The sequence below is a fragment of the Monodelphis domestica genome, chromosome 4, assembly GCF_027887165.1.
Source record: "Monodelphis domestica isolate mMonDom1 chromosome 4, mMonDom1.pri, whole genome shotgun sequence".
NCBI lineage: Eukaryota > Metazoa > Chordata > Mammalia > Didelphimorphia > Didelphidae > Monodelphis > Monodelphis domestica.
In genome coordinates this window covers 13,470,811-13,492,475 of record NC_077230.1, presented here as the reverse complement: position 1 = coordinate 13,492,475, position 21,665 = coordinate 13,470,811, and the positions used below count along the sequence as shown (strand labels likewise).

General features: G+C 38.4%; 1 protein-coding gene across 1 annotated transcript in view; it reads left to right on the top strand.

Moving 5' to 3' along the window:
- The first annotated feature begins 5,357 nt into the window (after positions 1-5,357).
- The window catches only part of IL10RB (interleukin 10 receptor subunit beta), a 64,816-nt gene continuing 48,508 nt past the window's right edge, over positions 5,358-21,665 (top strand). The window contains exons 1-2 of the mRNA XM_007493270.3: positions 5,358-5,619; positions 13,157-13,280. Of these exons, the coding sequence (XP_007493332.2) occupies positions 5,568-5,619; positions 13,157-13,280 (176 nt within the window). The 5' untranslated portion in view covers positions 5,358-5,567. The remainder of the gene's footprint in view (positions 5,620-13,156; positions 13,281-21,665) is intronic.

Genomic DNA, 21,665 nt, shown 5'->3' with positions numbered 1-21,665 from the left:
GACAGTCCTTGCCCTGAAGAAGCTTACAGTCTAATGGGAGAGACTTAAAGTAAGCAAATTTATAAAAAGCAAACTATTGATGGGATAAATAGGAATAATTAACAGGGAGAAGGCATTGAAATTCAAAGGGGTTCAGAAAAGCTTTCTATGGAAGTTGAGGAAGGACTTGGGGAGATAATTATATCCCTGAATGCTTATATCATTAAAAAATATAAAAAGCAGACCAATGCAAGCAACTAAAAAAATTAGGGAAAGGATGAATTAAAAATCTTCAATTAAAGACTAATACTAAAAATCAAAGTAGAAAACAATAAAATTGAAAATAAAAGAACGATTGAACTAATAAATAAGAGTAGGAATTAGTTCTACATACAAACAAATAAACAGAGCACTGGTTAGTTTGATTAAAAAAAGAAGAGAGTCAAATTATCAGTATCAAAAATGAAAAGGGTGAGTTCACCTCCAATGAAGAGGAAATTAAAGCAATCATTAGGAGCTCTTTTGCCCAAGTATATGATAATAAATCTGACAATCTAGGTGAAATAAATGAATATTCACAAAAATATAAACTTTCTCCAATTAACAAAAAGGAAATATAATAATTAAATAATTCCATCTCAGAAAAAGAAATTGAACAAGCCATCAATGAACTCCCTAAGAAAAATCTCTGGGGGGGTGGGGGGGGCAGCAGGGTGATTCAGTGGATTGGGAGTCAGGCCCAGAGATGGGAAGTCCTGGTTTCAAATGTAGCCTCAGACACTTCCCAGCTGTGTGACCCTGGGCAAGTCACTTAACCCCCATTGCCTAGCCCTTACCACTCTTCTGCCTTAGAACCAATACCCAGTATTGATTCTAAGATGGAAGGTAAGGGTTTAAAAAAAAAGAAAAGAAAAATGGATTCAAAAGTGAATTCTACCAAATATTTAAAGAACAATTAATCTGAATACTATTTAAACTATTTGGCAAAATAAGCAGAGGAGTCCTACCAAATTATTTTTAAGACACAAATATGATGCTGATATTATACCAGGAAAACCAAAAACAGAGAAAGAAAATTATAAACCAATTTCCTTAATGAATATGGATGCAAAAATCTTAAATAAAATACTAGCAAAGAGACTACAGCAATATATCACAAGGATTATTCACTGACCAGGTGGGATTTATACCAAGAATGTAAGGATCCTGTGTGACCCTGGACAAGTCACTTGACCCCCATTGCCTAGCCCTTACCACTCTTCTGCCTTGGAACACAGAATTGACTCCAAGACAGAAGGTAAGGGTTTAAAAAAAAAAAAGAAAAGAATTCAAGGATGGTTTAATATTAGAAAAACTATACGCATAATTGACCATATCAATAGCCAAACTAACAGAAATCACAATTATCTCAACAGATGCAGAAAAAACCTTTGACAAAATGTAATACCCATTCCTATTTAAAAACATTTGAAAGTATGGGAATAGAAAAGCCTTTCCTTAAAATAAGTAATAACTATCTAAAACCATCAGCAAGTATCATCTGCAATGAAAATAAGTTAGAAGCCTCCCCAATAAGATCAGGGGTGAAGCAAGGATGCCCATTATCACCTTTATTATTTAATATTGCACTGGAAACACTAGCAGAAGCAATTGGGGAGGTTGGGAAGAAATTAAAGGGATTAAAATAGTCAATGAGGAAACCAAACTATCACTCTTTGCAGATGATATGATCTTAGAGAACAACTAAAACAGTTGAAATAATAACTTCAGCAAAGTTGCAGGATAAAAAATAAAACCAACACAAATCATCAGCTTTTCTATATATTTCCAACAAAGTCCAGCAGCAAGAATTAGAAAGAAAATTTCCATTTAAAATAACTCTGAAAAAAACATAAAATAAAATAACTCTGGACAATATAAAATACTTGGGAATCTATTTGCCTAGACAAACACAGGAATTATGTGAACACAATCACAAAACAATTTTCACATAAATAAGTTTGATCTAAACAATTAGAAAAGCATTAATTGTTCATGGTTAGGCAGAGCTAATATAATAAAAATGACAATTCTTTTTTTTAATGACAATTCTACCTAAATAAATTTACTTATTCAGTGCCATACCAAACTACAAAAAAATTATTATATAGAACAAAGAAAATCATAACAAAATTCATCTGAAAAATAAAAGGTTATGAATATCAAGAGAACTAATTAAAAAATATGAAGGATGATGTCCTAACTTTACCATATCTTAAAATTTACCATAAAGTGGTAATAATCAGAACAATCTGTTATTGATAAGAAATAGAAGGGTAGATCAATGGAATCAGTTCAGGGTAAATGACCACAGCAATATAGTGTTTGATTAACCCAAAGATCCCAGCTTTGGGGATAAGAATTCACTATTTGACAAAAACTGCTTGGAGAATTGGAAAACAGTATGGCAAAAATTAGGTTTAGATCAATATCTTGTACCCTATATGAAAGTAAGGTCAAAAAAAGAGATATCAGAGCAGTTTTCAGATGAAGAAATCAAAACTAATAATGTTCTAAATCCCTCTTCATTAGAGAATTTCAAATTAAAACAACTCTGAGGTATGGGATGGAGAGAATTTGGAATTCCACATTTAAGAAGAGGGGCAGCTAGGAGGCTCAATGGAAAGGGAACCAGACCTAGAGGTGGGAGGTCTTGAGTTCAAATATGACCTCACACATTTCCTAGCTTTGTGACCCTGGGCAAGTCATTTAACCCCCATTACCTACCTTTTACCATTCTCCTGCCTTAGAACCAACTAGAAGGCTAGGGTTTGGGGTTTTTTTTTTAATTAAGAAAATAATGTTTAAAATAATTAATTTTTAAACAAATATATCTTGTTCCTACATAGTTGTTGAAAGTGGTCTCCTTAGTCAAAACTCTTTGAGAGCAGGTTGTTTATTTGTTTATTTGTTTATTTATTTATTAATTTTAGTGCTCTTCTTTGTATTCCCAACATTTAACACAGTGTAAGCTCTTAAATGTTTGTTGAGTTGTTCAGTTGGGAATTCCTGTCCTGGCATTTACACTCTGAAATAGGTCTCTTATCTACCTTTTCATTCATTTCATGTTATATTCCTTCACATAGTCTCCCTTTTAAACTGGTTTGTCAGTTGCTTCCCTGCAAGACATTCAATTTCCATCTTCATACTTTTTCATATCTATTTCTTTATGTCTGAAATGCAGTCCCACCTCATCTCTCCTACCCTTAGAATCCCTAACCTTCAAAGCAGAGCTCAGGGGCTAGCTCCCCATCCCCCATTTATTAGCACTGCCTTTTCAATATATATTTTTTAATTTTCCCAATTACATGGAGTAGCAATTTTCAGCATTTTTTCAGCACTGACTTCTTAAAAATATTTTTCTTTGCTTTTATAACTTGCCATTTGAAGCCCATCTTCAGAAATATAAGGAGGGGAAGCCTGGAGGGCAGACAGTTTTCCCCTAGGTTTCCTCCAGAGTCTTAGTAGACTTAGATGTGACAAGACAGATTCTGTAGAGTGCTCTAGATCTTAAAGAGGCTTCAGAGAAAAAAGAAAAGAGGAAGCCACAGGAAGGAAGAAATGTTAGAAGCCATTATGAGTGACTTCTGGAAGGAGCCGGTAAGAGCTGAGAGATGGTCCAGAGCCAAGAATCATTAGAGTGATGCATGTGAACCATTAACTTAGGGGAGTTCTGCATTGCTGGTCAAGCAGAAACCAAAGGGAAGGAGAAATAAATATCTGAAGTGTTATCTACTCCAATTGTCTACAAAGTGGGGCCTGGAGTACCTTGAGGGGACACTGAACTACTCCAAAGGAGCAGCAGCATATCTGTAAGAGGTATTCCATAAACCAATTTGTGGGTAGGATGATGCGTTAAATCCACACACAGCCCTTCCTGGAATAGTCTGTGGTCTTATCTAGAATACAACCCCACCTACTCTTCATCCATTATCCCTCCATCCATTATCTACTTCTGGTCCCCAGCTCTTGCTGCTATTCAAGGCTCCTTACCCCCTTCTGCACCTGCCATTGGCCTTTGGAGCAACAGTATCTGGTGTGTGTGTTCCATTGGGAAAATTCACCCACTTCATCTCCTGCATATCTCCATCATATCATGGCTGTAGCTGGCATCCCTTAGAGGGCTATATGCTCTAGGGCAGTAAACAAGGATTTATAGCTCTGCCCTTTCCAGTCTTCTTTGGTTTGGGATTAGACAGAATGAGTTAAGCCCAAGGACAGCCAAGCAAGAACGATAAATCCTGGACCTCAGAAAAATCTCTAGAGTAGCAAGCTGAGAAGAGGGACATAATGCAGACTAACTACTCCTTTCCAATCTTTCTAGAATCTTTTCCTTCAGCAACCTGAAGTCAGAATGCCCAAAAGACGGGTGGTGAAAGCAAGAGCTCTCTTATCTTTTGACTAATTGTCCCGCACCTTGAGGCACTCACCTCCACAAATGAGGACAGTCCTGTACCAACGGTCTTTAGGACCAGAGTGTGTGGGATTCCGTCTTCAAAGAAGGAACATATTTGTTCAGCTGAGAAAAACTGGTTGGGGCTTTACATCCAAAAGCATAATAAAAGAGTCCAAATATACCTGAACCAAATTGGTTCCAAGGCAGAAGAATGGTAACAGATAGGCAATGTGGGTTAAGTGACTTGCCCAGGGTCGTACAGTTGGGATGTTTCTGAGGTCACATTTGAACCCTGGTTCTCTAGGCTCCAGGCACGGCTCTCTATCCACCAAGGCATTTAGCTGCTCCTTGAAACCAATGTTTCTGAGGGTAGGACTTTTTTTTTTTTAAACCCTTACCTTCCGTCTTGGAATCAATACTGTGTATTGGCTCCAAGGCAGAAGAGTGCTAAGGGCTAGGCAATGGGGGTCAAGTGACTTGCCCAGGGTCACACAGCTGGGAAGTGTCTGAGACCAGATTTGAACCTAGGACCTCCTGTCTCTAGGCCTAGCTCTCAATCCACTGAGCTACCCAGCTGCCTCCGAAGGTAGGACTTTTGTTGGTTGGTTGGTTTCGTATCTCCAGCGCTGAAGACAGTGCCCCACTTTTGAATGGAATAGAAATTTTCTAGAGTGGTGACTGCCATTTCCGTGAGCCTGATTAGTGGGAAGAATGCGACCTGTGGATTGATCGTGGACCCCTGACTGTGTGGCAGGAAAGAGGCTAAAGGGATAAGGAACTTGAAAACCTCAGACTTTCCCAGTCTGCACGCAGAGTCGCGCAATCCCAAATTGTGTGGGAAGGCAGGAGCCCCGGGGCTTTTCCCCGCCCAACCCTGCGGGCTGGTTTCCTGTAATTTACTCCTAACCAGGCTGAGAGGGGTGACGTTCAAGCTCGAGGCGAGAGGGGCGGAGAGAAGGAGGAGGCGGGGCCAGGGACTGGCCCGGGAAGTTAGGAAGCCAGCTGAGTTAAGGGACCACCGCGCATCCCCCTCCCCTTCTCGACGGATTTTTGGACCTCCTTTTCCCACCCCAAAAAAAATTCTCCAAGAAACGGCAGCTCTGAAAACGCGGAAGGAGGCTGGGTCGGCAAGATCGCTGCCCACCCCCCGGACATGGAAAGGAGTTTCCAGACCTGGCTGTACAGCAGCTGCCTCTTAATTTCAGGTGAGTTGAGGGGTGCTGAAAGAGGGCTGCTGGGCTGGGAGACATCCAGGGCCTGGGATCTAAAGTGGAATCTGTCTGCTTTCTCCTCTCCCTCCTGTTTCCCACGCACTCGGAGAAGCCTTTTCCCGCACCGGCTCCTTTGGAGAACTTATCAAAGTCTATCTTTTCCACCAAAAAAGCTATCTGACAGCACCCCCACCCCCTCCACAGCTCTGCATGGGGCGCTCTGTCTTCTCTTTCTGTTTCTCTGTCTCTGCCTCTGTCTCTGTCTGTCTGTCTAATCTGTCCCTCTTTCTCTCTCTTCCAGCCATATTAGCTTCTCCTCACCCTTGTTTAGGGGTTGTCCCACTTCCTGATGATCCTAGGAGACTCTACTGACGCCCTTACCCCTTAAGTGTTGAGCTTCGAAAGTGGCAACGCTGGCCGAGTTTCCTGCCCTGCCAGTATTTCCCTCTATTTGGGGGCCACTTTCTTATTTTCTCTTCCCAGTGCTACATCACAGCGCCCGGAATACGTCTGGAATCTGAGCCTAGTCTCTTGGGCTTCAGTTTAAAATCTCTGATAGAAGTGAAATACTTCATGTTTCATATCTGGTTTTCTGGAAGTAGATTTCACAATACTAACAACCAACCACCCAGTGGAATAGTTAATTCAACAACCTTTAATTAATACTTCATAGCTGTCAACTCTATTAGATGGTATGGAGATACTAGAAAAGTTCATTCGGAATTTAGATCTAATTAGGGAAACTAAAAAAGAGCAACTAAATGGAAGTCAGTACATAAAATTGATCTAACTAGTATAGTTCTGGATTCTGGAAAGTGAGGGAAAATGAAGTTGGATATCACATTAAAGGTGAGTTTCAGCCTCAGCCACTTCCCAGCTGTGTGACCCTGGGCTAGTCACTTGACCCCCATTGCCTAGCCCTTACCATTCTTCTGCCTTGGAGCCAATGCATAGTATTGACTCCAAGACAGAAGGTAAGGGTTTTTTTTTGTTTTTTTTTAAAGTGAGTTTCACTTATTCCTCCAGCTCACATAGAATCCAATTTGGAGCACAATATCTCAATTCTGGGAACCACTTCTCTCTTGGGTCAGCTCAGCTTTTCCAGGATACGTTTTCCTTTGGTAGTTAAGTTATTCATTTTCAAATAATTATCTTGATGTACAATCTGCTGTACTAGAAATATGTCCCTCTGTATAAATCAGAAAATTGATGAAGATTAAAGATTATTTGCACCACTAATGAATTAATTAAATCACAACCATGTAAATTATAATGTTCTTGAGTGATAAGAGAATATACATTTGGGAAATTTAGAATTTTAAATTTAAATAATCTTTAAATAAAAGTACCCCAGGGGGCACCTGGGTAGCTCAGTGGATTGAGCGTCAGGCCTAGGGGAGGTCCTAGGTTCAAATGTGGCCTCAGACACTTCCCAGCTGTGTGACCCTGGGCAAGTCACTTGACCCCCATTGCCTAGCCCTTACCACTCTTCTGCCTGGGAGCCAATACACAGTACTGATTCCAAGAGGAAAGGTAAGGGTTTTAAATAAATAAACAAACAAACAAATAAATGAATGAATGAATGGATAGATAGATAGATAGATAGATAGATAGATAGATAGATAGATAGATAGATAAGTAAATAAATTAATGAATAAATTAATAAATAAATAAAAGTACCCCAGAGCTGAAATACTTTTTCCATTTATTAATACTTGGAAACATTGTAGATGCATGATACATCACAAAGACACTAGTAAATAATATGCATTGAGTAATAGCAGGATTCAGACTCAAACCATTGACTCCAAATCTAGGACCTTTCCGCTGTTTCTTCAACAATGCCTTCTTTTCAAGGAACTAATTTTCAGAGCTGTCTAAGAATCAAACCTGCTCAGGTTGCAGAATTGGATTGTGCTGGTGGTATTAAATATCTGTTTATCCCATTCTTGATGCCAAATTCTTCTCTACCATCTGCATGACTAACTGTCTTATCTCTGGAGTCTTCCAGGACAAAAATAAATCCAAGGGAACAAACACCATATGTATATATGTGTGGCGATCTGTGCATATAATTATATTCATGATACATATATCTACTTATACATAATTGATATATTGTAATATATGATGCGATATATTTATATTTATACATCTATATTATGCACACAATTTTATCTTTAGGCCCAGTTCCCATTTAGTATATTTTTACTGATCACTAGTTGTGATGGGACACAAAGGTACATTCAGCAGACTAATTTATTACTTAATACAAGTTACCTTAGGAATGTTGCTTCAGCTGTCTAGCATTAGTTTCCTCATTTGTAAAATTAAAAGGTTTGATTGGATGATCTCCAAGATCTTTTCCAACTGTACATCTATGATCCTATAATTAAAAATCCCCTCACAAATCTGGTAATATTTAGGGTTGCCGGAGTGATATCAATTATACAGCTTCCTATTTCGAGGATAAGTTTCTTTCAGTTTAGTCAATAACCATTTATTAAATGCCTAGTTGGGTTATGAAAGATTTCCAGAAAGATATTCCATAGCTTTTATGGATAACTAATATAGCATTGCTTTTATTACATTAAAAGGAAATTTTAATGATTAAAATTTGATGAAAGGCAATATAAAATATATTTTAATACAATCTCATGCTGCTTTTCATAATTGCAATACATATAAGGGACTTCATCACTTCAAGATTTGTAAAGCATTTTTTTTCTTATATTCAACAATCCTGGGGGTAGAAATTCTTGGGAACTTTTTTTTTAATCCAGATATGATTTCATCGGTGTAAGAAGCTATAGATGAAGTAATTTCTCCCCTCAATGCACATAGGCACGTGGTAATTTATAATCCTAACAGAGTTGCCTGGGGACACTGAGGAGTTCGATAATCTGCCTGTAGTCAAATGTCCAGTATGTGTTAGAGGCAAGATTTTAATCTAGTCTTACTAGCTACAAGACAAACAGTCTCCTCAGTGAGACAAGTCACTGCTTCACATAATAGATATTGCTTATCGTTTTCCGATACGGAAACTAAGGACCAGAACAGGAAATGACTTCCCTAATGTCACATGGCTAACAGGTGTCAGGGGCTGAATTTAAACCCAGATCTCTCTAGATTCCAGATTCAACACTCATTCTACTACATCAAGTGGCTTTCCGTAAAAGTGATTCCAGTTCATCTGAACCATGGTTTCTTGAAGGCTGTCACAACAGAATATAAGTTCCGATCATTTCTATCATAACAGAAAAGCTTTGAGTAGGATGCTATTGATAATTGATGCTATGCCTAGAGAAGTTCATCACCAGGAAGCTGGCCACTCAGCAATGATTTCTTTAACTAGGACAATCCATGAAACAAAAGAGCATTGGGTTCAGGATTCCCTGGAACTCTTTGCTTAGCTTGAGGTTTCCGTTTCCCCATTTGAAGATACAGTAACTGTAGTTACCCTGATTATGAGGTGAAGAGAGAGCTATCTACTAGTAAACACAGATCATTCTTTGACCTTTCGTTTTCCATTATACAGTATTTACCTGACTTCTCAGGGTTTCTCCTTTAAGTAGTAGCATCTCCACTATCATGACAGCAATGTGTAGCTACAATAACATTGGGCATTTGGTCAAAGGATATGAACAGGGAGTTCTCAGGTGAAGGAATCAAAGCTATTTATAATCATATGAAAAAATGATCCAAATCAGTATTGGAAGACAGTTAAATAAATACATAAACAAACAAACAAACAAACAAATAAAATAAGAATGACAGTTGAGTAAAAATATAAGGCCTAAATATTGTCAGCAACTGTAAAAATATAAATGAAAAAGTTATAGTAGCTGGACTTAAATAGTAGTGAATAAGCTGAAAACGGGGTGTGCCAAAGCTGATCAAGCATCTACAGAAGAGAGTAAATCTTAAGGTCACCAAGAGTCATCAAGGGTGGTAACTAATATTTATTTTTTGGACTATTCTGCACTAATGATGCTCCGAAAAATCCATTCGTGTAACTTATGCTAACATTGATTAACAATGCTAGAATTACATTGTAATTAAATCAAAAGCACTTGCTATTATTAAAATAATCATAAAGGAGGGTAGGAGATTTCATTTTCACAGAACCAACACAATCCCAAAGGACTCATGATGAAAAACATTATCTGCATGGAGTCTAAATGCAGATTGAAAGAGACCATTTTTTACTTTGTTTTCTCCATATTTTTTTTAAATATATTTTATTTGATCATTTCCAAGCATTATTCGTTAAAGACATAGATCATTTTCTTTTCCTCCCCCCCACCCCCCATAGCCGACGCGTAAGTCCACTGGGCATTAGATGTTTTCTTGATTTGAACCCATTGCTTTGTCGATAGTATTTGCATTAGAGTGTTCATTTAGAGTCTATCCTCTGTCATGTCCCCTCAACCTCTGTATTCAGGCAGTTGCTTTTTCTCGCTGTTTCCACTCCCATAGTTTATCCTTTGCTTATGAATGGTGTTTTTTTCTCCTGGGTCCCTGCAAGTTGTTCAGGGACATTACACCACCACCAATGGAGAAGTCAGTTACATTCGATGATACCACAGTGTGTTTGTCTCTGTGTACAATGTTCTCCTGGTTCTGCTCCTCTCGCTCTGCATCACTTCCTGGAGGTTGTTCCAGTCTCCATGGAACTTCTCCACTTTATTATTCCTTTTAGCACAATAGTACTCCATCACCAACATATACCACAGTTTGTTCAGCCATTCCCCAATTGATGGGCATCCCCTCATTTTCCAGTTTTGGGCCACCACAAAGAGCGCAGCTATGAATATTTTTGTACAAGTCTTTGTGTCCATTATCTCTTTGGGGTACAGACCCAGCAGTGCTATGGCTGGGTCAAAGGGTAGATATTCTTTTAGCACCCTTTGGGCATAGTTCCAAATTGCCCTCCAGAATGGTTGGATCAGTTCACAGCTCCACCAGCAATGAATTAATGTCCCTACTTTGCCACATCCCCTCCAGCATTCATTACTTTCCTTTGCTGTTATGTTAGCCAATCTGCTAGGTGTGAGGTGATACCTCAGAGTTGTTTTGATTTGCATCTCTCTGATTATAAGAGATGTAGAACACTTCTTCATGTGCTTGTTAATAGTTTTGATTTCTTTATCTGAGAACTGCCTATCCATTTCCCTTGCCCATTTATCAATTGGAGAATGGCTTGATTTTTTGTACAATTGATTTAGCTCTTTATAAATATGAGTAATTAAACCTTTGTTTTCTCCATATTTTTAATGTCTTCTACAATAGGAGGAATATGAAAATATTTTATATGATAGCCCATGTATCAAATGGCTTACTGCTTCCGGGAGCAGTGAGGGGAAGGAGAGAGAGAATTTGAAGCTCAAACTATTAGAAAACAAATGCCAAAATTGTTTTACATGTAATTGGAGGAAAATAAAGTATTACAGAAGGAAAAAAACTAAAAACTGAGAATCAACCACCTGACTACCTCTAACTGCTAAAAGTTCAACTAACTAATATTGGACAATTTTTTCAGGTTTTTTTTTATTAAAATGCTAACTTTCCCACAATTTACCCTCTTTCTTACCCAATCCCATTCTTAAGTGACATGGCAATAAGCTAATTAGTCTACACAGACCAAAATGCCTTGTTCTGGACCAGAGAAATACTAGTCCTATGGTTCAAGCTAAGGATTGGAACAGAGTGGGACTCTGATAGACCACCTAACATTTAACAGACGGAAATGGAAAGGATCATCAGCAAAGATAGAAGATTTATTCAATTGGGCGTCACTTCCCTTCTCTCCTCATTTGCCATGCTGGCACATTAGAGGGAAGATAGGAAAAAAGCACTTACTAACCACATGTACCAGGCACTGTTCTAAGCACTTTACAAATATTATCTCATTTGATCTTCACAACAACTCTGAGAGGTTGATACTATTATTATCACCATTTTATAGGTGAGGACTGAGGTAGATAGCAGGCAAGTTACTTGTCCAAGATCACATAGCTAATAAGCATCTGAAGCTGGATTTAAACTCAGATCTTCCCAACTCCAAGCCCAGTGTTCTATCCACTGCACTATCTAGCTGCTTCTAGAGGAGGGTGTGTTGATTTATCAGGCAATTAAAAGTCCATCAAGTTTAAGGAATGCCAATTAATCTGGCTTTTGAAGCCTTAAGCGAACTGGGACTCTATAGAAATTATTAGAGCAAGAATTGCCTTTTTGGGAAAAAACTAGCCAAAGGGACAAGGACTTTCCAGTCTTCTTTGACCATGCATTATGAATTTCTAACTACAAATAGTCTATTATCATGTTTTTTAACCTGCTAAGTAGTAGATATTGCTCCTATCAAATGTCTGCATCCATTTCCTAGTTTTGAACAAAAGGATTTCAGGAGGGTAACTGAATGACAATTTGAAAATTATAAAACATTTGAACCAGCAGAGTTAGGGTGTCCATGATAGCCAAAGTAAATGTAACATGCAAAAATGCCAACCTCTTGCCAAAGCAGGTAAAATTTTTTTAAAATATTTTTCTTTTTTACCAATTACATGTAATAACAAATTTCCACACAAGTTTTCCTAAGTGATAGTATCAAACTTGTCTCTCACCCTCCCTTCTCTTCTCTTCCCCTTTGCAGTACTGGCAGGTGATTTGATCTGGGTTATACATATATTATGCAAAACATATTTCCAGACATATTTGTTTTTTAAATTATTGATTGCCTTTGTTTTTACATCACCTACATATTTTCCAGTAAGTCTCCCTCTCCTCTTCACAAAGAGCTTAGAAGAAAGAATAAAAAAAGAAGTGGGGGGGACTGGTAAAGCAAAACTAATGAACACATCAACCACTCTTACATATGTAGTGTTCCACACCCATAGCACCCCACCTCTGCAAAGAAGGGAAAGAGATATATTCCTTTTCTTCTTTGGGTCCAACTTGATCATTAGAATTCCAAAGCATTCAGTTTTGATCATTTTCTTGTTCTTTCTTTTCATTATTGAAGTCATTATGTATATTATTTTCATTGTTCTGCTTACTTCATTTTACATCAGTTCATACGTTTTCCCATAAGTCTTTGTATTTATCATGTTTGCCATTTCTTACTGCTCAGTAACATTCCATTACATTCACCTACCCCAACTTCTCTAATCAGAGGGCATCTGCTTCTTTTCCTCATTTTTTTGCTACTACCAAAATATAGTTTTACTTTCTAAATATTAACTTGGGTAGTGAATAATTTCATAGGTGAGAAGATATGTAGATATGTATATGCACATATAAACATGCTTATGTATGTATGTACATATGTTCATTTCTTCTATTTGAATTTTTAAAATATTGCATCTTAGAACCATGGAGCAAATGCGAAGGCTATAGAATCTATGGATATTTTTTCAGGAAGTATGCATTTATTAAGCACCCATTATGGCTTGGCACAAGGCTAAGCTATTTGTTCATTTTGGCTCCTGTTTGAGGAAAGTTTGATATATTTCTTTCTCTTTCTTTTTCACAGTGCTAGGAATTCTTCCCAAGCCCCGGAACGTAAGAATGAATTCAGTTAATTTGAAGAACATTCTGCAGTGGGACCCACCTGCTTTCTATCAAGGAAATGTGACTTACAGAGCCCAGTATGAGAGGTACATTTAATGAGCTGATGTAGTTTTGGTTTTTTGTAAGATATCACCAATCAGGAGGTCCCAGGTCCAAATCTTGCCTTAGACACTTCCTAGCTGTGTGATCCTGGGCAAATCACTTAACACCCATTACCTAGTCCTTGCTGTCTTCTGTCATACTAGGACAGAAGGTAAGGAATTTTTTTTAATCTCACCAATCACCAATTAAGCTTTGGAATTTCTCTCATGACTAATTAAACAAAAAGAGATGGTCTTGCTCCTTTCTCTTGTGTTTATGTTTATTAGAAGTTATTTTGGTGCTTTGTCTGTTGGCTATTGTTGTTATTATTATTATTATTATTATTATTATTATTATTATTAGGGGTAAGAGCTAGACCTGTCATTTCAGTGGTATAAGGAACATTGGCACCTTCTCTGCAATTAAGAGTCTCAAAGAGCTATGTAGGGCAGGAGTCAGCTGGCCAAATCTGGCCCATTGCCTTCTCTAGTACAGCAAGAGCTAAGAATGGCTTTTACATTTTAAAAGGGTTTTATTGGAATATAAAAGCCATTTTTAGCTCAAGGGCTATATAAAAACCAATTCTCAGGCTGGATTTAGCCCTAGAACTCAATCAATCCCTGGCCTAGAGTACTGAGTGATTCAGTGGTTTGCCCCAGCTACACAGCCAATATGGATCAGAGGCAACAGTTGAAATGTCTTTCTGGCTTCATGGCTAGGTCATTCACTACTATTTTAGACTTCTTCTATAACCATCTCTTTCTTTTCATCTTTTTGGATTCATTGGGATAAGTTGCTGCCCCAGCACTATTTTATGCTTAATGTTCTGTACACCTTTGTGAAAGTATTTATTTTTAAATTTTTCTTTATTTTATTCTAGTAACAAATTTACATGTAAGTTTTCTAAGTTTACATGATTCACATTGTGTCCCTCTGCTTCTCTTTTCCCTCCCTCCTCCTGGAGCTGACAAGCAATTCCACTGGGTTAGACATGTCTTATTACTCAAAACCTATTTCTATATTATTAATTTTGGTAATAGATTAATCTTTTAAAACCAAAATCCCAAATCATATACCCATATAAACAAATGATCCATCATATGTTTTCTTCTGGATTTCTACTCCCACAGTTCTTTCTCTCTATGTGGATAGCTTTCTTCCCTTAAGTCCCTCAGAATTGTCCTGGATCACTGCATTGCTATAGTAGCAAAGTCTTTTACATTTGACAGTGTCACAATGTTTCATTTACTGTGTACGATGTTCTCCTGGTTCTGCTTATTTCACTCCTCATCAGTTCATGAAGGTCTTTCCAGTTCTTTCTGAAATCATCCTGTCCATCATTCCTTAGTGATAACACAATATTATATCATCACCATCATATACTGCAATTTGTTCTGCCTTTCCCCAATCAAGGGACATCCCCTCCGTTTCCGGTTTGTGTTTTTTTGCAAAAGTATTTAAAGTATCTGCTCTTTGTAATTGAATAAGAATATTGGATTGTAAACTTATATTTTGTAAACTTAATTGAAAGTATATTCAAGACAACTCCAATTATCATACAGGACAGCATTATCAGTATTGCACCTCAAGATGCCTTTAAGTCTCAATATTTTCTACCATAGGCTTCTCCTTCATAGCTTGTGCTCAACATATCTTGCCTGGAGATTATCTATAAGCTTTTCCAGTTTCTGGAATCAATTAGCCGGAGTGAATTCTGGAGACATTTAAATCACTTAAATTCTCTGTTTCCTCATCTTTAAAGAGAAGATAATAAAACTTGTAGTACTGACTTTATAAGGTTGTAATAAGAATCAAGTGAGTATTGTAAAGTCCTTTGCATTTCTTTGGTATACACTAAGAATGTTATGCTTATTAAATCTAAATGACATTTTTATACCATTGGATAAAGAGGGGGAGATGGAATAAAGCGTAATATTTGTAGGTACTCTTATGTGAATGTGTCATAGAACCGCATCTATATGGAGATTTATTGCCTTCAAATATTCAACAGAGCATCATTTTTATGTGTGTGTGAAACTAGCCATGGATGAAAAATCACAGTATCTTTATCAGACATTGCTGTTTTATAGGAGAAACAAAGGCTACATCAATTTCAGCTTTCCTTTTGAAGTAGCACTTACAAAAACAGCCTTACTTTCTGTCTTGTGTAAAAAAGGAGGCTTTCCTTCTTTTTATAACTGGGAGAGACAGTTGGTTTGTCTCACTGGTTAGGATATGATACCAGTGAAAATGTTGGGAGGACCAAGTGAATCGGGGATGTCAAGGATTTGGTACACCCTATTGTTGGAGGGAAAAAAAGGCAGGATCTTTCCCTTCCTAGGGTGAACTGGAGCAGGGGTTAAGGATTATCTCTAGAGAGAAGAAAGATGTCTTTTCTTTCTCTCTCCTCTCAAGGGATGTCAGACAGACAACAACCCTTGAGTACCTCTGTGGGCACGGCTGACGGGAAGAGATGTTTGTTCCCTTAACAGCCATTCCTGAGGACAGGCTTTAGTATAACTTCCTCAATGGAGAATATGTGACAATCCAAACTTGGCTTTGCCACATAAAGGGACTGAACTCAAGCTGTGAGCTCTGTCCCCCCCTTTCCCAACCCTCTTCTTGTATAGGCCAAACCCAAATCTGACTATAACTGAAAATGTATTGAAGAGATGGGGAATATGGGAGAACAATGGTGGGAGAGGATGCCCTGTCAAAACTATTTTCACAGCAGTTGGATTTCAAGGGCCAAGGCTCGAGGCCTCAGGGCCTCAGCCCCTTTTCTCAACTGACTACTTTCTTATAAATCACTATACTACTCCAACTTAAACTAAATCACTATGATCAGTTCAAGGAAAACAAGGGGAGACCCAGAAAGAAGTAAGAAGACTGGCTCAGTGTTTGAGAGAGTCCAAGCTAAACTGCCTCTGAGTCAGTAGTTCTTTTTTTTTTAAACCTTTACTTTCCATCTTAGAATCAATACTTCTAAGGCAGAAGAATGGTAAGGGCTAGGCAATGGGGGTTAAGTGACTTGCCCAGGGTCACACAGCTAGGAAGTATTTGAGTTGATATTTGAACCTAGATCCTCCCAACTCTAAGCCTGGCACTCTACCCACCAAACCACTTTTTGCAATAACACTTTTAGAGGCAAGTTGTTTGTCTTTAGACCCTATGCCTGAAATTTTCCTCTTAAGAATGTTCAAGGATAAGTAAATATTTATGGGGTGCTTGCAAAGCAATCAAGAGTCAGCATGGTTAGTGGATAGAGAACTGGCTTCAGTCAAAGACCTGGGTTTAAGACCCACTTCTAACATATACCAGCTTTGTGACTTTGGGCAAGTCTTCTCAGATTATAAATGATAGTGTAATGATGGGGAGTAGAACAAAAGAACCATTGGGGGAAATGGAAGTTGAGAGCTTTACAATGCATGAGGTAGAAACAGCAGTTGGGAACTGAAGAAGGACTTCTGGGAAATTCTTCTGAGGAGGGCGTCTTGGGTGCAGAGACACAGAGGGGAGTGGAAGGAGGAGCTATTTTTCTGAGCCATTTAAGTCACCTTTGGGGATTTCTGACACTGACAGAAATCCTAACATTGCAGGTTCCTGTTTAAAACATCCCTGGTTCCTGTCAAGAAACCTATTTTCTTCAAAAATTCCATGAACTATTGAGATACTAGACTCAAATCAGTGAGCTTACAAGAAAACCTTCAGTAATTAGTTTTATTTAGAAAGAGATTGAGGGTGAACCACAACCACTCTAACCTCTACCCTTTGCCCCAATCAACAATTAAATCAAATAAGCAGTCAGATAGCGTATTCAATCTCATTTATTTATAACTAGAGATGTAAGCCCATTGGCAGACTCCCATCTTGTTGCCAGTTTTCAAGAAGACACGAGGGAGAGGCTTGTGAGCACCCCAAAACAGTGCATATCCGGATTGAGGACCCACATATCTGTCCTGGTTGAGAAGATCTTCCTGCCATCCTTGAGGGCCAGCACAGCCATCAAAGGGCAAGTCTTCACTGAGGGACGATCTCCATTTTGTCTCCCTCAAGTAATTCAGGGGAGTAGTAAGGGAAGCCATTTTCATCAACCCTTTCCTCACTGCCTTCAACCCTTATTTCTCCATCTAAGGAGTGAGAGTCCCCCAAAATTACAACAGGGGCTGGTCTACATTGAAAGAGGCCATTTTCTCACCATAACCTCTCAATACAAGTGACATCATGACTAGTCTAGTTTCTATGCAAAGATTTTATTTTTCTTTTGAGTGCAGAGTATGGATTTTTTTATCTATTAGGTTTTTAATTTCAGTAATTATCCTTTACTACATCATGAAAATAGAGAGGTGATCTTTTAAATGATATCTTTTTTAAGGTTTCTATACCATGCATTGTTAAGCATATTAAACTATTATTTATTTCAAAGACATTTCCCATAAATCCCTCCCTACTGCCAGGACTAGTTCATTTACAAATAAAAGTAAATTATTTCTGACTAACCAAGTCATTTGCATTCTGGAAATATCATAAGAAGAAAAAATCCAGAAGCTGACTAAGGTGGGGCATGTCATCAGAGAACAATTATTTGTGAAGCCAGTTCTCATTCTGTGCCTGGATTTGAGCCCAGAGTTCATATCATTCCTATTACCATCAGTATTCACATTGCCTGTAGCTTAGAAGGGCGTCTAATCCCTATTCCTCCTCCTCCTCTGGCAAGCTGTCCTTGCAAAAATGAAAGCTGGTCTATGGCCATGGCTTTATGACAGTCATAAATAACACTGTTCAGTCCAAAGTCTGAGACAAGCAGCACAACTGCTTGGGGGAGAGGGGGAAGGAAGACTTCAGTTGGAATCTTGCCTGAGACATTTATTAATTGTGTCAGCCCAAACAAGTCAGTTCATCTCTCTTACTCTTTATCCTAGTCTGTAAAGTGGAAATAATAATAATAATTGTAGCACCTATCTTATAGGGTTATTCAAAGTACCAAATGAGGTTATGTAAAATTCTTTGCAAACCTTAAAGCACAATATAAATATCAGCTAGTATTTCCTATGCTTCAGCAGTGAAGAATCTGTCATTTCATTGGTGTGAGCATTCCCTCTTCTGATGCATGCTTTAAAGAGATTTAAGTGGAAAAGCCGATGCACAGAGACAGTCCCACTCTCTCGGCGTTGGAAGCCTGGGTCCAGTGGCACGAAAAATTGTTACGCCTGGAGACTTCCTCAGCTACATTGGATGGCCGTGTTGTCCTTTGTGCTCCAACACGCCCTAAGCACTCCACAGTGCTTTGCTGCATCGCCATCTCAGCCGTTGAACCTTCTTATTGGTTTCTTCCGTCTGTTCAGCCGAAGCAGTCTTCACATGCTGGGTGAGCAAAGCCCTGGTTCACCAGGGGTCGATGACCCAATGGCTACCCTCACAAGGTTTAGCCGGCCTGTCGAAGCCATTGCCCGGGGTGTGGCCACTGCCACATGCTAGCAGCTACTGGGAGCCACAAGTGAGAGCTGGGTGTCAGGTGGGGGTCAGAGGCTGGAGAGCTGCCCTAGGAGGGCACGACAAGCCCTCCATACCAGAGATACTACCTGTCCCTGAGCACCCCATACACCCCTGTATTTGATACTAGGGTAAGAAAGAGCTACTGAAGTTTACTGAGTAGTGTGGCAATTAAAAGAGTGGATGCCATAAACTGTAAGAGTTAAGATGGTTGAGGTTGTAAACTGTAGTGAGTAAAATAGTGGAAGATATAAATTGTAGTAGATATAAGAGTGGGTGAGTAAATTGTGACCGCAGGAAATATGTTTTCACTACAGTGTTTTGTTTTTAAATCAAATATAAGGTGGTCGCCAGGGAAATATTCCCAATTATTCAAATATACCCAAGTCAGCTGGGTTTTATAGAGATTTTAATTAATAATACAATGAGGAATCAAAGAGAGACAGACAGACAGACAGACAGAGAGACAGACAGACAGAGAGACAGACAGACAGACAGACAGACAGACAGACAGACAGACAGACAGACAGAGAGGAAATAAATGAGAAAATAATAGGCTGGCCCAGGCAGCCCTGGCCAACCCAGGCCTAAGCCCTAAAAGAAAAGATCAGTCAGTCCTTAATCACTCACCATAAGATCTGTTCAAGCAAGGATTCAGGGGGACAGAGTCTCCCCAGAGGGAGTTCCAGCCAGAGTCAGCCTCCCTTGAGAGACCTCCTTAGAGATTGTCCTTTTCTCAACAACCTCCTTAGAGACTCTTTCTCAAGAGACCTTTTTTTTCAACAGACAGTCCTTTTCTTATATAGGGGGTTTTCTCCTATGTCACCTCCCCTAAGTTCTTACATCTACCAATCACAGTAGAAGTTTTCCAAAGGACAGCCCATTCTGAATTCACACCTGAGTACACTAATCCTTTTAGTAATCCACACCTGAGTAGGCTAGAATCTCTGAGGAAGTTTTTTCCTCTTTGCTCCTTGTAAGTTCACAAGTTGCCTGACCTTTATAGGTACTTAGCATCCCTTTGTATTAATTCTAAAAATAGGCATGGCTTAAATATGGGTTTAAGTATTTTTCATTGTTCAGCAAGGAGTTTTCTCCCCTAAAGCAGGCTTAAGTATGGGTGGAGTAGAGGTCTTCACATTTTTTTATCTAAGTAGAGTTCTCAATGTCTAAATGGGGAATGTTCTCAATAGGGAATTGTCCCAATGGAGAATTCCCCAATGGGGAATTTTTTTAACATTCACAAGTCTGAGAAATTTCAAGATTCACAATCCCCCCTGATGATCATTGGGAGACTAGTCTCCCCATTGATCATTTAACACAATCAATTTGTAATCCTAAATGCACTTCTAACTATGGATATACATAATATTCAAATTTCTAAGAGGAAAATAGAGTAGTGAGAGAGGAAATAGAAAAGAAAGAAAGCAAAACCAATGTTTTGCTGGGCTCATTGACAGAAAGCCAAATTAGGGGCAGACCCTTTTGGCATAAATGTGTACATTTACAATAAATGTTCAATCAAAGTTCAGTTCAATCAACCATATCCAAAGTTCATTCTTGATCTTCTTGATGTAGTGTGGATTTTCGGCATCTTTCTGCAACAGTTCATTCTCTGGATATAGGAAGTTATCAAGCTTCTTTCTTAAAGATCTTTTCTCGAACAAAATCAAAATTCTTGGATTTTCATAAAAATACAATCTCAAACAAAAAATCAAAATTCTTAGATTTTAAATTAAAATACAGTAGGAAAGTGACATAGTCAAACTTGTACTGTAGAAATATCATCTTATCATTTATAGGGAGACTGGATGGAAAAGTCAAGATCCTTGAGGCAAAAAAAACAATTGGAAGACTTTTACAGTTATCCCAACAAGAGGAGTTGAGAGCCTAAACCAGAATGGTTTTCATTTGAGTAGATATAAGGTACAGATGTAATATATAGCAGAGATAAAATTAACCAGATTCAACAATTAACTGATTGAATATGTGAGGTAAAAAAAAATGAATATTGTGAACTTATGGAACCAAAGTGATTCTGGTTGGCAGAATTGGTAGAAACAGGGAAATGGATAAGAGAGTTGGATTTGAGGGCAAAGATAATAAGCTCTGTTTTAGACATGTTGGATTTCTGGTGGCTTTAGGACATACAATTTGAAATGTGGAATAGATAAAAAGATCTGGAAGTCATCTGTATAGAAATGACAATTTAACCCATGAAAGATGATATGGCCATCACGAGAAAGAAGAAACGAAGACCCAGGACAGAACCTTGGAAATACCCCCATAATTCAGAGATGCAATATGGAAAATGATCCAGCAAAAGAGATTGAGAAGGGGCTAGACCTGGAGCCAGGAGGACTTGAGTTTAAATCTGGCCTCAGACACTTTTTAGTTATGTGACCCTGGGTAATTCATTTTACTCTGATTACCCAGTCCTTGCTTTCTCCTGTTTTAGAATTGATACAAAGGCAATAGGTAAGAATTTTAAAAAGAGAGATTGAAAACAGGCTGTCAGACAGGTAGAAAGAGTACCAAGAGGAACCAGATTCGAAAATCAGAGGAAGAATGCATGGAGGAGGGGGAAAATGGTCAGTGGTGTCATGAGAAAGGGTAAGTATTTCTTTTTAATCATGAGATTTGATAATTAAGATACCACTGATAACTTTTAAATGATGATGAAGAAACCAGATTGCATAAAGAGCACCAAGTAACATCATAAAATATGAAATTAAGGAACTAATGGTTTCCCGAACAGGAACTGCAATAGGAACTATTTAATTATATGGGATCCAACTGTTTCTGGAGAGGCAGAATCAAGGTGGTAGCTTAGAGGCAGCAAAAGTTCAGACCTCCATAAATCCTTCCTCACCAATAAAAAACACAATACTTCCAGG